This window comes from Ambystoma mexicanum, chromosome 2p (genome assembly GCF_040938575.1).
Source record: "Ambystoma mexicanum isolate Mex_15411 chromosome 2p, UKY_AmexF1_1, whole genome shotgun sequence".
In the NCBI taxonomy this organism is placed as follows: Eukaryota; Metazoa; Chordata; class Amphibia; order Caudata; family Ambystomatidae; genus Ambystoma; species Ambystoma mexicanum.
The window spans coordinates 1,441,533,223-1,441,547,745 of NC_090923.1; the positions used below are offsets into that span (position 1 = coordinate 1,441,533,223).

The following is a 14,523-nucleotide window of genomic DNA, read 5'->3' on the forward strand; positions in this document are numbered from 1 at the left end:
GATACCAGCCACCATCCCGGGTGAACGACAGAGTTGGGGAGGTGCAGCAGCAGTTGTGGTATCAGATTTGACTCCAGGATCAAAGCTGCAAAAGATGAAAATGAATTAACACAGCCAGTGAGTTGATGAAAGCAATGAAAGTCTGGTCTGTGCTAGATGAAACTTGATGGCAATAATATCCCATGAATAAAGGTTGCGTATGTGCCGATAAGATGTGAAAGAAAGCCAATGCACTGTAAATAACTAACTTAAAAATGCAAAGTTGCAGAGTGGTCGGGCGAACGAAAATTGTACAATCGAAAGTCTCTGTGAAATGTCTGATGCTGTAGAAGCGGCAGGAAGAGAAATAAACTGAGATACAAGATTTGAACGGATGTTAGGTTTGATCTCGGCAGAGAGAAACGAAACCTGGATGCGAGTGATATCTTTGAACTTTGAAATAAGTACTATGCTCGAAACTACATTTACCAAGAGGCCTTGGTGTAGGAGAGAAAAAATGACGTTTAAGGTCGCAGTGGTCATACCGAGGTAAGAGCAAAAGCCTTGCAGTTTCTAAATTCTTCAACAGCAGAAGGAAAGTGAAATGAGGCTCTAGCCTGACGGAGGTAAGCCTATGAAGGTGTGCTTGAAACTTGGGAAAGGGAACCCATACAACTTGTGATTGAAAGGTTTGAGCCAAGCAGAGGGAAACCTGAACTGAAATGTGGTAACCAGAAGGAAACAAACTTTTGTTGAACTTTATTACAAGTTAAAAGGTGACTCTTCGTGGAGGGACAAGTGGGCCTTGGTCCACGAAACAAACTGCATCCTTGTGTCCAAAGCCAGAGTGTGTCGCAGGGCCCAAGTGTGCCACCTTACCCCGTACTACAAAACGTGGGGATGGGAATTACTCAGCCATACTGACATTTTTTTTTAACACCGATTTTCCATTTTCACATTTATTGTATGAGAAAGAGGGCAGGCAATAGGTTTATTAGTATATGCCATTTTATCTTGACTTAGGACTGTATTTATTTTTTGTTTTTCTTGCCCTACTCCCATTTTAGTTATAGGGCAAGATAGGAGTTTTCAAGCCCCTTTTAAACCATCAATAAAGGTTTTGAAACTTGCAGCTCTTGTGTCAGTGTCTATTTCTGATACCATGCCTCCCTCAAACTACGGAATTTCCTGATCTTAGTTGTTCGATATCCTTAAGATAGAATTCTAATTTCAAGTTAGTATCCTCCAAGATGTTTTCAACTCCTCTCCTGATTTTAACACTTGTAGTTGTTCCTTAATCTCATGAATTCCTTGGTTGATATCTGACAGGGATTTCGATAATTCCTCTATGGTTAGCAAGATCAAGTCAAGTGAGCATGTATTCAAAATCTGCTCCCACCTCTTCACAAATTCTTGATTCTCTTTACAAAGAGTGGGGTGGAGGTAAACCCTCAGGCCTCTGGGGATTCTCTGTGACTTATTATATTGTGTCAGAGTAGTTGCATGGAGGTTCTGTGAGCTCTCTCTCCTAATTTACCTCTGTAGTTTGTTGATTAACCTCCCTAGTTTGTTGATTAACCTGTCAGGATTTTCCTCTGAAATTTTATCTCGATCGATGTCTGTGATTAGGTCTAAAATTCAATGAGCTTCTTCTTCAATAAAGGCTAATGTTTTAGCCGATTTAGTAGTTGAAGAACTGATTTTAGAAAATTACAATATCCGGTGTTCGGGTGCAAATGTACCAGCTGTGTCAACCCGAATGGGTGCAAAAGTTATACCAAAATAAATTGTACAATGCACTCCTGTTAGATTTGTTAATATTTGTAAGGGTATTTTAAGGTGTTACTAAAATGTGGTTTACAATCTTAAGGTGCACGGGAGAGAAAGCTAACCCTGACACATGATTCGGTAATGACAACAAAACAGAAAAAAAAGAGTTCCCAAAATAATGGAACTTGCGTCCCCTGCACACTATCACCAGCTGAAGGAAATCAGCCAAACCTTCAATCAATTTCTTGTGCACATCAATTTCATACAGCTTAACAGTTTGTGTTTCATATTATACCAAAAGTGGTTTCTCAAATTAAAATTAGATCACAACTGTAAAACAGTGATAATTTAATACAACATATATTTATTGATATAGTGCAACGCGTTTCGAGAATAGTCTATCTTCATCAGGGGCAATTTTTCAAAGATTTCTAGAAAGTAATCATAGGGAGAGATTCATCAGTATTGAATCATCACTTATGTTTAAAGATTGGTAAGGCAGGCGCTCTGTTGCCAGTCAAGTTTAGCTTCTCCTCCAAACGCACGTTTTCATAACTCCAGCAATCTTCGGGGAGGCTCTGTTACTTTGCTTTTTCAGGCGTGTCTTCATTTCCTTTTCCGGTGTGGCAGGTTAATTGACTTCAAGGATTCTTGTACCTGTGCTCTGGAGGGAGTTGTTTCCCAGTCACCTGCAATTGGAAAAAGTGAGAAAATACAAGTACCAGAATCCTTAGAGACATCAATGTGAATTAACCTGAAACACCTGAAAAGGAAATGCAACTATACACGCTTGAAAAGAAACACAGCCTCCATGATGATTGATGGAGTCAAGAAAACGTTTGGAGGAGAAGACCATTTGTTGCTATAGCAGGAAAACTTGACTGGGAACCAGAGTGCGCACCTTGCCATCATTCTTGAATCATCACTTATCAAGCATAAAAAACAATTTCTCTCTTGATCCCTACCAACTCAAAAACAAATATCTGAATATCCGAATTTTGGAAAGTAATCATGTGGCAAAATTAATCTATATTGGATCAACAATTGTCAAGCATAAAAAGCAGTTTCTACCGAGATCCCTCCTAACTCAAAATACAAAGTAGTGCTCATTACTATATGGTCATCACTTGTCATTCTTACAGGAGAATTTCTAACATTACATCTACTTGTTCAACATCAACAAATCTGGAATAGAAAACTCATACCTCAAGAAAATCAATTACAATTTGAACAAAAAAAGCAATATAAGGACACATCAACTCAAACTCCTGAATGAGTTCGCGGAAGACACATCAATTATGATGAAACCAGCAGATAAAGGGGGAGCTCTAATTGTTATGGATACTTCACTGTATCATGAGGGTTGTTTGAACTTGCTACAGGACCCCAGACCATATCTCATATTGGATAATGATGCTTTACCACCAATTAGAAATATGATTGAAGAAGTCATAGCCAAGGCATTGGATTACAAATGGATAACTACATGTACAGCAGAGCTTCTCCTTAAGATGTCTCTGGTAACCCCAATGTTTTGCGTGCTTCCAAAAGTTCACAACAATCGGACTAATCTGCCATTCAGACCAATTGTGGCTGGAACAGAAAGTGTTTGTCACTAGCCGTCTACCTGGATACAACCTTACAACCTTTGGTACAACGCACCTGTACTTACCTGAAGGATGCTTCACACTTCTTACATCTCTTGAACTAATTGGAACTTACAGATACAGAACTTATTTTATTTTCCTTGGATGTGAGCAGCCTCTTTACTTCAATCGCCCATGGAGAGGGAATTTAGGCTATGGAATGTTTCTTATTGAAACACAAGGTGGTTCAGATTCACAGGATTTTCGCTATTGAATTGATCAACCTAATTCTCTACAACAACTACTTCAGAAATTAAGGCAAGTTCTATCTACAAATATCTGGGACATCCATGGGCTCCTCAGTGGCCCCAACACATCCCAACATCTTCATGTTCCATTTTGAGACAAAACACCAACATTGATTGTCTAATTCTTATCTTAACAATTACTTATTATTAAGTTCACCATGGAAGTAGGGGACCGTAATATCCACTACCTTCATGTAATGTCCAGATTTATAGAGGGCGGTCTGCTGAAAAATATTTACAGGAAACCTACAGACGTGAATAATACACTCCATCAAAAAGACCCACACCTCTAGTACAGCAGAAGGGATCCAAACAGATTGGAAACATAAGTACATTATAAACCTCCTTGTCCAATTTTGGTAACGTGGACGGAACGGCAGGTTCATCTCCGCATGGTTGTGGATCGTTTGGTAGTTGCAACACAGCGAAAATACAATTATTCCCAAATTATGAAAGGGACTGTCCAGTCAAGGTTGCATACAAATATCTACTTTAGTAATATTACAACAGGCAGTTCTAGCACACTACAAAATGCGGCTACCCTTTAAAGGAACACAGAGGACAGACAGTTTCACAAAGGAAAGGGATGCACTCTGGACAGGAGGGTAGTCGGTAAAGCAATCAGTCTTAACTGTTCAAGGTTATTTGATTTCAGCACCAAGGGAGCAAGGGGTCGTAAATGTCACTAGGGGCTGTGAGGAACTCATGGTGGCAACAGTAAAGACAGACAAGTGATCACAGTTCAAGGGTGTTCATTAAACTGTATGTAGGTTTGGAAAAACACCTAACCTAAATCTAAGATGGGAGCAAGCGTTGACCATCAAATGAAAATAAGGCAGTCCTTGTGGCGTTGTGTCAAATGAAAAGGGCCTATACTAAGAAACCTACTGCCAACCTTACAACTAACACAAAAAATGGTGTGGGATGGTTTTAAAGAAAAGGAGAGAAGTGTTTATAAATAATATGTCAGGATGCAGTAGCTTGGTTCTCCCTTCCCCACGTTTTGAACACAGGGTAAGGTGGGATCTTGGAGCACAGCACTCACTCGAGCTTCCCCAGCACGAGTGGACAGTTCTTGTTCCAGTTTATCAGGAGTCTCGATGGCCAACTCTCGTTTCACTTGAAAATCTTTTAACTTCGAGTGCCTGAAAATTCAAACAAATAAACTTTAGTTTCTTCAACAAATGAAAGTTTGTTTCCTGGTTTTACTTAAGGTGAGTATTCTTCACCCCTGGGTCCTCCTCTTCCAGGCACTGACCCCTCTTTACTTTTAGCCTTCCGCCTCTGGGATCACTATGGCTTTTGCTTCGCTCACAAATCTTTGTCTTTTTGAACAGTTCCAGTGGACATCCCTAGGCCGGGTTCAGCTTTGTCAACACACTGTTTCTTGGGACTTTAGATCTTGCCCCCTTTTCATCACCACCCCTCTTCCTGGTTTACACTTGCCAACTTCACATTCACATTAGTTTGTGGGATTCATGTCCCTTGCTTTCTCAATTTCGTAGATCAAAGTCTTTCGACTGTACAGGGATTTTCCTAGATCTCCTGTAGGATCACTTTAACCTAACTTGGCAGCTGTCCTACGGCCTTCTGGTTTCTGTAGTTTGATTCACTCAGGGATCCACCAGAGTCTCTGGAGATATCACCCACGTGGTGCCGGTTCCTTCTGCAGCTGGTCTCCCCTCAACACTTTTACAGTTCTTGTGAACTTAGTTCATTTTGCCACTTTGCGTCTTCCATTCACCACAGCCTGGTTCATATCGGCGACTCAAAGGCTGTGAAAAATGCTTGGCTTGCTTCTTCGCTGGAGTCAAGGCCGGTCCCATGGTAGCAGGAGTTTCCCTCGCTCCCGCTTATCAGCGTCGACATGCTCCATGTCGAAAAGGTGTTGAAAGAAGGGGGATACCACATCTCACCCGTTGGTGTCCCAGAGGACCCCCCATCAAAGTGATCCTCCCTCACTGGTTCACCCCCAGGAACTGGATCCAATAGCGACGGCCATGTCCTGGCCACCTGGATGGCAGATCCCCAGAGACTGGCTAGGGCGACACCTTCAGGTTTCTCACAGGGCCTTCGGAGAAGGACCAGGTGGACAAAATCATAATGTACCGGGTACTTGGGATGATCTTGATCCTCGACAGCGTTGAGTCGGTTCCAGGATGTTTTGCAGCTCCTACGACAGAGTTCAAGATGGGAGACAGCTCCGGGTATCAGGCGGCAGGCAGTTCGGCAAGCGAGGCTGGACGGATGGCTGCAGGCTGGCCTACATGGCGGCTCAGGGTCAAGAATCGTTGCCTCTGTGCTGGTTGTTTGATCTGGAACGCTGGTCGAGGTGTCTTGGATGGCTTTAGTGACTCCAGCGTGACAACAGTCAGTGGTGCAAGCTAGTCGTGGTTCGAGGGCTTAACTGTCTCGAAAATGTCTTAAAAGATGGACGCTGGTTGATACTTGTTGTGGCACTCCTCCTAGCTTCTAAACATGGCTTGTGTCATCCTTTAAGGCAGACGGCCCACAACGGAGGAGAGTGTTTGCAGGCAATGGCCTTGTCCTTTGTTCAGAGACTCTCTCGCACTCCCTCCCCCATTAGGAAGCTTGCTGGCAGAACCTAGCAGGGCACGCTGTGTGCTGGTTGGGTTCCAGTTCTGGAGCTGCTGGACGGGTCCTCCGAGTCCGGTCTCTCCCTCTGTTCCCTGGGAGATGTTATGGGGAGGGATCTTGCTTCCCTCTTGTAAATCCTGGCCTTCCTTCACTGGCAGAAGCTGTAAGGCAGACTGTACCTTCAGCCTGGGTCCAAATTAGTCGTCCTTCTTACTAAGTCATCGGATGCTCTGCTAAGTGAGGGGCTCAGCCCTCTTTTAAAGCCAAATGGGCCCTAGTGATTGGTGCAGGCTAAGGCTACCTTAATGAATCAATCCTGGTTCCCCACCAACAATCTTCTGTTATGCGTGAGGTCATAACCAGAGTGCTTTGCAACAGGAAAGGTAAGGGGTGACAACATGTACTACTAAGTCCCACCCATCTTCCTGTCTGTTGTGGATCAAAGTGTCTCTCTGGTTAATTAAGTTCTCTGTGACTCGATCAAAGCGCAGGTCTCCCTTGAAGTTTGTAGTGAGAACAGACTTCTGTCTCCATAAAATCACATACTTCTTCCCTCTGAAAGGGGGTTCCCCAGCAGGGGTTGCCTACTATAAATAGTTGTCCCAGGCATGCCATTCACTGCCCTTCATACAGAGGGGTGGGAGCTAGCTTCAAGTTGACACATTGCATATCAAAGAGGTGCTGGGTTACCTGTCACCTTTTGTCAGTTCTGCAAGAAAGCCCCTTCTGCAGGCTTGCCTAACTTAACTCTCATCAGTATGCGCTGCCACCAGCCAAACTTAGACAATAGAGATGGAAGATCCATGGAGCCTTTGATATTTTAATCAGGCTGGCCATGGTCAAAGGAATGTGTTGCCTTCCCCCTTCCTGAGATGCTTTGATGTTCCTGTGAATGTCACATTCCAGCTAAATGTGACAGAGACTGCGCCTGGAGTACATACGACTATGGGCTTCATTCAGACCCTGCCGGTCCGGAAACAAGGGTGCCGGTAAGCTTACCGGCACCGTTGTTTCCGGACCGGTATATTACAGGTCTGCCTGCCGGACCCGCCATGCCTGACAGGTCTGTCCCTGCCGGGCACAGCGGCCCCGGTAGCCAGACCCGTCACAGAGGCACTGGCATCATTAACAACGGTGACAGTGCTTCCGTGTCCCCATTCCCATAGAGTCATGGACTCTATCAGAATGGGGAACAACATTTTACCGGCACCTGACTTTCCGAGCCGCTGGGGTTGCCATCCCTCGATGGCACTGGGAAGTCAGGCGCCTGTAAATATTTACGGGTCTGGCGGCAACCTGCCGATAGCACAGGCACGGGTACTGCTGGACCCGTAATAAGCCCCAATGTGTTTGTTGTGTGGTGAGCAGAGGAAAATGTGTGCGGATCAGCCCCACACATTTTCTGAGGTTACTCTCCCATCATTAATTTTCATTTCAAAACTTCAAAAAAGTCCAGGCAAGCGTCCACTCCCCATGCGAATGGTCGAATTCCTCACACTAACACTGGAAGGAAAATCCAACCCAGGGACTACGCAACATGTGACAGTAAAAACATCATTTGCGCACTGAGAGGCCCATGCAGGAAATATTATGTGGTCATTTACGCATTGAGATGCCCGTGTGGGAAAAATTATGTGGGTCAAACTATACAAAAAGCCAAAGAAAGATGGACGGAGAACAAATTAAATCTGAGCACCGCAAATCTGGCACTTCCGTGATAACCGGCATACCACAGCTCAATTGAGATGTGTCATTTTAGAGGTAGTGCATGCCTTGCTGAGAGGAGATATGGCAAAGCAGTTGTCACAGAGAGAACTCTATTGGGTACACCTGTTGGACGCAATGAACCCATTGGGCTTGAACAAAGTTTTACCTAGGACCTTACCTCTAAAACACAGTCATCCACAGTATGGTCCGATGGGAATGTTTTTCCCCCAGAAGAACAAGTTACTTACCCGAGGTAATGTTCTTTCGACTGGATGGTCCTCCCACGTATTCCTCATCTTTGATATTGAAGTATGCTTGCTTCAGGATTTTTCTTTTTTCATGGGGTCGAGCATCGTGCAGCGTTGAGTCTTGGTCCCCGATGGCCTCTGCAGCGTCTCTCGTGAAGTCGGTGCTGGCATACGAGACAATCTTGATGTGAATTCTAGGCAGGCAAGAGGGGATGGATGGGAGGACGATGAGGAATATGTGAGAAGAACATCCAGTCGAAAGAACGTTACCATGGGTAAGTAACGTGTTCTTCAAATGCATTGTGTATTCACATGTATTCCTCATCTTTGATAGACTGCCAAAGCAGTTTAACTTAGGAGGCGGGTGCCAAGAATTTGCCTATTTGTTTATATTATGGAGAAAGGTCTTGCCAAATGTGGTTTCCTCTCCTGAAAAGGAATCTACACAGTATAATTTAATAAATGTGTGAAGGGATGACCAGGTTGCGCTCTACAAAAGTCTTGCACCGGCACACCTCTTTCCAGAGCTGAAGAAGTAGCCACCCCTCTAGTGGAATGTGCCCTCAAACCTACAGGCGAATATTTGCCTGTTAACGAGTAACTCTCTGTCATGCATATTACAATCCATCTAGAGACTGTTTGTTTTGTGACTGCCATGCCCAGCCTTTGGCGAGCATAACCAATGAAAAGTCGATCACTTTGGAGAATACTTGCAGTCCTTGTAATGTAGTAGCTTAGTGACCTTTTTGGGTCTAGCAAATGTAGTTTCTCCTCCTCTTTAGATGGAAGAATGCGACCTCCTTCCTGTGAGAGTAGGTACTCTTTTTGGGAAAGACAAATTGGAGGGCAGATGACCATTTCCAGTAGGTCCGGGTACCACGTTCTCCTGGGCCTAGCTGGAGCAATCAAGATCATGGTTTTCTCGAACTTCCTCAACCTCCTGATGACATGAGGAATGACGGGGACTGGCGGAAATGCATACAGCAGTGGAAACTCCCAAGCCACCATCCTTAGCGGTCCTCTTTGGGGAAATTCCCTGGAACAGAAAGGTTTGCACTTCCTGTTGACACTGGTCATGAACAGATCCAATTGAGGGGTTACCCAAAGGGGGATGATCTCCATAAGGACTTCATAAGCTAGTTCCCACTCGTGGGAGATCGTGCTCTGCCTGATCAGAGTGTCTACCACTGTGTTCTTTTCTCTGACTAGATGAACTGCCAGAAGAGCGATTCCTTCTTGTATTGCCCAGAACCAAAGCTGCTTTGCCTCTCTGCACAGGGACAGTGACCATATACCGCCTCTCTTGTTCAGGTAGTGTATGGAACAAGTTACTTACCTGTAACTGTTGTTCTCCAGCATGGGTCTGGCATGGATTCACATGCTCATGAATATTCCCCGTCGTCAGGCTGGGAATCCTCTGTAAAGAAAAAATCAGTATCAGTTTTGTTTCTGATCTGTCTTTTGTAGTAGTAACCAATCACTGATCTCTGCGTCATACTGACCACAGCCAATGACTGCCCTCTACCTAAGCCCCACCTCTGGCAGCCATCTTCAGATTTGGTAGCACGTGAAGTGGCAGTATGACCAAGTGAAGAGCCGCAGAGGGGTAGGCGGGAGGGTTCGCATGTGAATCCATGCCAGACCCATGCTCGAGAACAACAGTTACAGGTAAGTAACTTGTTCCTTCTCCAGCTGGGGTCTGGCATGGATTCACATGCTCATGAATAAAGAATACATAGCAGTACCCACATGCACAACCACGGGAGGTGGCAAAGGCTCAACATTAAGCATTACATCAAACTCAACATTAAGCAATTCTTACCTCCTCACCAGGCTCACCTTAGGCGAACAGATTGCGCAGCACTGCTTAGCCGACCCTGGACTCCTCCCTGGAATCCCGATCGACGCAGTAGAATTTCGTGAAGGTGTGCGTCGACCTCCATGTAGCAGCCCTGCAGATGTCCAGCAAGGGCACACCAGATAGGAACGCCGTGGTAGCTGCGATCGCTCTGGTGGAATGGGTTCTCGGACGGCCAGGCACTAGTCGGTTTGCCAACCGATGACAGTACATGATACAGCCGGAGAACCATCTGGAAATGGAGGCCTTTGAGAGAGCCTTCCCCTGATTGACAGGTCCAAAGTTCACAAAAAGTTGTGACGTCTTCCGAAAACACTTTGTGCGGTCCACGTAAAACTTCAGCGCTCTAGCCACATCCAGCGAGTGCAAAGTCCTTTCGGTCGGCGACGAAGGCGACGGGAAGAAAACAGGCAACACCAAGGGCTCGTTGAGGTGGAAGTCCGACAGCACCTTGGGCATGAAGGAGGGGTGCGTCCTGAGAACTACCCTCGTGTCGTGAAAAGTCAAGTACGGGGGCTTGCAGGAAAGGGCCTGGATCTCTCCCACTCTTCGTGCGGAGGTGATGGCCACAAGAAACGCTGTTTTCCACGACAAGAACTTCAACGGAGCCGAATGCAGAGGCTCGAACGGAGGTCCCATGAGCTTGGTCAGCACCACGTTGAGCTCCCACGCCGGGGCCGGAGCCTTCACCGGCGGGAACGATCTGAACAGTCCCTTCATGAATTCTTTCACCAGACGATGAGACCACAAAGACGTCCGCCCCGTGGTTCTGGTGTATCGGGAGATCGCAGCAAGATGAATCTTGATGGATGCGTACGCCAGTCCAGCCTTGGCCAGCGGCAGAAGGTACGGCAGTACCTGGGGAGCCGTAATCCGTAGAGGGTTAATCTTCTGTGCGTGGCACCAGACAGAGAACCTCTTCCATTTGTGTCCATAGCATTTAAGAGTTGAGGACGCCCTGGCCTTTGCAAGAACCTCTCTGCAGTCGGCCGGTATGTCGTATCCTCCAAACTCTAACGCTGCAGGAACCAGGCCTGCAAGTTCAGCGACTTCGGGTCGTGATGGAGGATGGCGCCTCCTTCCCTGGAGAGAAGATCCGTGTCCACTGGCAGCTTGATTGACGGGGACGCTGACAAGTCCAGAAGGTCCAGGAACCATATCTGCCTCGGCCACGCGGGTGCGACGAGGATCATCCTGCACCGTGACCTCTTGAGCTGGTTGATGAGCCGGATCAGCAATGGCAATGGAGGGAACGCGTATAGAAACAGGCCCTCCAAGGGGAACGAGAAAGCATCGCCCATGCTCCTCGGCTGGGGAAACCTGCTGGCGAACCTACGGCACTTGGAGTTCGTCGCCGTCGCGAACAGATCGATCTGGGGTGTGCCCCACCGTCGGAAGAGGCGGTCCACTAGATTCTGTCGTAGTTCCCACTCGTGGCACGAGCGCAGCTCTCTGCTGAGTGAGTCGGCGATGGTGTTTTTTATCCCTGCCAGATGAAACGGCACCAGAAACATCCCTTGGGCGACAGCCCAATGCCACAGATCCTGCGCCTCCTTGGACAGGGCTGGGGATCTGGTACCGCCCTGCTTCCTGATGTAGAACATGGTGGTGGTGTTGTTGGTGAAGATCCTCACCACCTTGCCCTTGAGGGACGGAAGAAAGGACCTGAGGGCCCAAAACACTGCACGGAGCTCCAGGACGTTGATATGGAGGGACTTCTCCGTCGGAAGCCAAAGGCCTCTCGCGTGCAGATTTTCGGTGTGCGCTCCCCACCCTTCCAGGGAGGCATCCGTGGTCAATGTCTCCTGGTGGCCGGGGGTCTGGAAGTCCATGCCTGCCGTCAGATGCGCGCGGGCGCCCCACCACCGGATCGCTCGTCGGAAACTCTTGTCGAGTGTGATCCTCTCCTCGAAGCTGCCCGTCGTCTGGATCCAGCGCGTGTCCAGGAACTCCTGCAACAGGCGCATCCGGAGCCTGCACAGGCGGATGAGATAAATGCAAGAAGACATCATTCTGAGGAGGGACTTGATGGACCTCACCCTGGCCGCGTCCGCAACCAGCATCCGCTGCACCTTGCCCAAGATGGCCCTCGTCCTTTCCTCCGACGGAGAGGCCAGAAGCAACACTGTGTCGAGCTTCGGTCCCAGGAACAGTGCGTCTTGCGCGGGCACCATGTGGGACTTGGCGTAGTTTATGGAGAATCCCAGGTCTGTGAGTAGTTGGATGGTCCTTGTCGTGTGCTCCACGGCGAGCTCCTTCGTCTTTGCTCGTATGAGCCAGTCGTCCAGGTAGGGGTAGACGTGGATCCCCTCTCGGCGCAGCTGCGCCGCCACCGGTGCGAGGCACTTGGTGAACACCCTGGGTGCCGACCTCAATCCGAAGGGAAGGGCTCTGAACTGGTAGTGACGCCCTTGGACCACGAACCTGAGAAACTTTCGGTGTCCCTTTAGGATGGGAATATGGAAGTAGGCATCTTCCAAATCCAACGACGACAGGAAATCGCCCTCCTCCAGTTGACCCAGGACGTGTTGGAGGGTGACCATCCGGAACTTCTGTGCCTTGATGAATTTGTTCAGTCGTCGTAGGTCCAGGATGGGAAGCCATCCTCCCGTCGTCTTCTTCACGAGGAAGTATCTTGAGTAAACTCCGGAGCCCCGAAGCCTCTTTGGGACGAGCTCGATGGCACCCTTCGTGAGCATCGCCTTTACCTCCAAGAGAAGTTAAGGGACGTGATGTTCTTTCCTGGCCACGGGGGGACGCGCGGGCACCTCTTTAGAAACTCGAGCGCGTGCCCCTGAACTAGGGCGTCCAGCACCCAACGGTCGGTGGAGATGGACTCCCACACGCTGACGAAGCTCGCCAGCCGGCCTCCCACCGGGGTGCTTCGGAGGGGACCCGACCCGACGGCCGGTTCAGTCCTGCTTCGACGAGGCTTTGCCGCCTTGTCCTCCTTGGCGACGACGGCGGGGTCCGCCTGACTTGCCTCGTCCCCTGTAAGCTTCCTGTGACGACGAACGGGCCACTTGACGGTAGGTGGAAAATCCGCCGCTAGAACCTTTGGAGGCACCATGTTTGCCTCCGCCGCTCCGAAAGGGCGGCCGCCATTGCTGGAGAACCCCAAGAGCCCGGGCCGTCTCCGTGTCCACCTTGATGGCTTGAAGGGAATCGTCCACTGTTTTCCCAAACAGGTTGTTTCCGTCGAACGGCATGTCCAAGACTCTGGTCTGCACGTCCTGACGGAAGTCCGTAGCCTTGAGCCATCCACGCCGCCTAAGGCACACGCCGTTGCACAACTGGCGGAATTCAGTGTCAGCGATGTCTGTCGCAATCGTAATGGTGTGGTCCGACGCCACCTCTCGTTCCTGCAAGATCTCTAGGGCTTCCGCCCTCTTGTCGTATGGTAGGAAGTCCAGCAGGAGGGCCAGTTTGTACAAGTACCTATCGTAGCGGGCTACGATAGCCAAGGCGTTGGCCGCTTAATCGTCGTCGCTGCAGACGAGATGACTCTGCGTCCCATCGTCTCTAATTTCTTTCCCTCGCCGTCCGGCGGGGAGGTTGACGTAGAGGCCGCACCCCGCCCACTTTCTTCCTGGCTGCCGCGGAGATGACTGAGTCCGGGGTCAGCTGTGCCCAAAGGCACAAGGGGGCCGCATCGGGGACCCGGTACTTCTTCTCGTACCGATCCCTTCTAGCCGGTGTCGTGGATGGGTTTTTGAGGAGGGCGAGGCCCTCATCCCAAATATCGTCCAGTAGAGGCACAGGGAGGACCGTCTTCCTCTTGGTCTCGCGCCGTTGATAAAGGAAACCTTCCTTCTTCTTCTCTTCCGGGCAGAGCTGGAAAAGCTCGGATGCCCTGGCGATCATGGAGTGAAACGATCCAATCTCGTCGGGCGGGGAAGCCCGGGTGGGAGGTGACGACGGGAGATCCTCGTCGTAAACCTCGTCGTCTGTACCCGTCGCGGCCGTGTCAGTCCCCATATCATCCCCACGTGTTGTGGACGGGGAGGAGGGCTGAACAGGGCGCGATGGCTGAAAAGGAGGTGGAGGATGAATCCTTCTTCTCTTAGGGGGAGGGCTCCCAGAAGGGCCTGGCTCCGGGTCCCCCGTCGGGAGCAGTTCCTCCGTTGGTGGTAACGGCAGTCTTGTCCTTATCTCCGAGCATAAGGACTGTATAGCCAACAAAATGGCCGCCGAGTTGTCTTGCGGCACTGGTTGAGGGAGATCCGACGGGCGATCAGAAGCCCCGTCGGCATCCTCTACGCCCTCGTCATCTTCCACGTCGGGGTCCCTCCCGACCGGATGGCCTTCTTCCACGCCAGAGCCGTGGCCTAAGGCCTCGACCAGCTCCTCCTCAGAGGTTGAGGCCGAGTCCACGACAACCTCCTGCCCTCCCTTGTTCTTCTCCGTCGGAGGTTTCACGGGGGTCCTATCGATGGGCACGAAAGAGGACTCCCTCCGCGGTGGCAGGG

At 49.1% G+C, this 14,523-nt stretch overlaps 1 protein-coding gene across 7 annotated transcripts in view; it reads right to left on the reverse strand.

Annotated features, from left to right (window-relative positions):
* LOC138567600 (uncharacterized) overlaps positions 1–14,523 on the reverse strand; it is a 1,191,853-nt gene that overhangs the window by 46,480 nt on the left and 1,130,850 nt on the right. The window contains exon 17 of one of the 7 annotated variants that reach the window (XM_069645991.1): positions 2,106–2,438. The exons of 5 other annotated variants lie outside the window; for them this stretch is intronic. In XM_069645991.1, coding sequence (XP_069502092.1) covers positions 2,356–2,438 — 83 coding nt within the window. In that variant the 3' untranslated portion in view covers positions 2,106–2,355. Of the gene's footprint in view, positions 1–2,105; positions 2,439–14,523 lie in introns of those variants that run through there. One more of the 7 variants, XM_069645990.1, reaches the window with a different exon arrangement.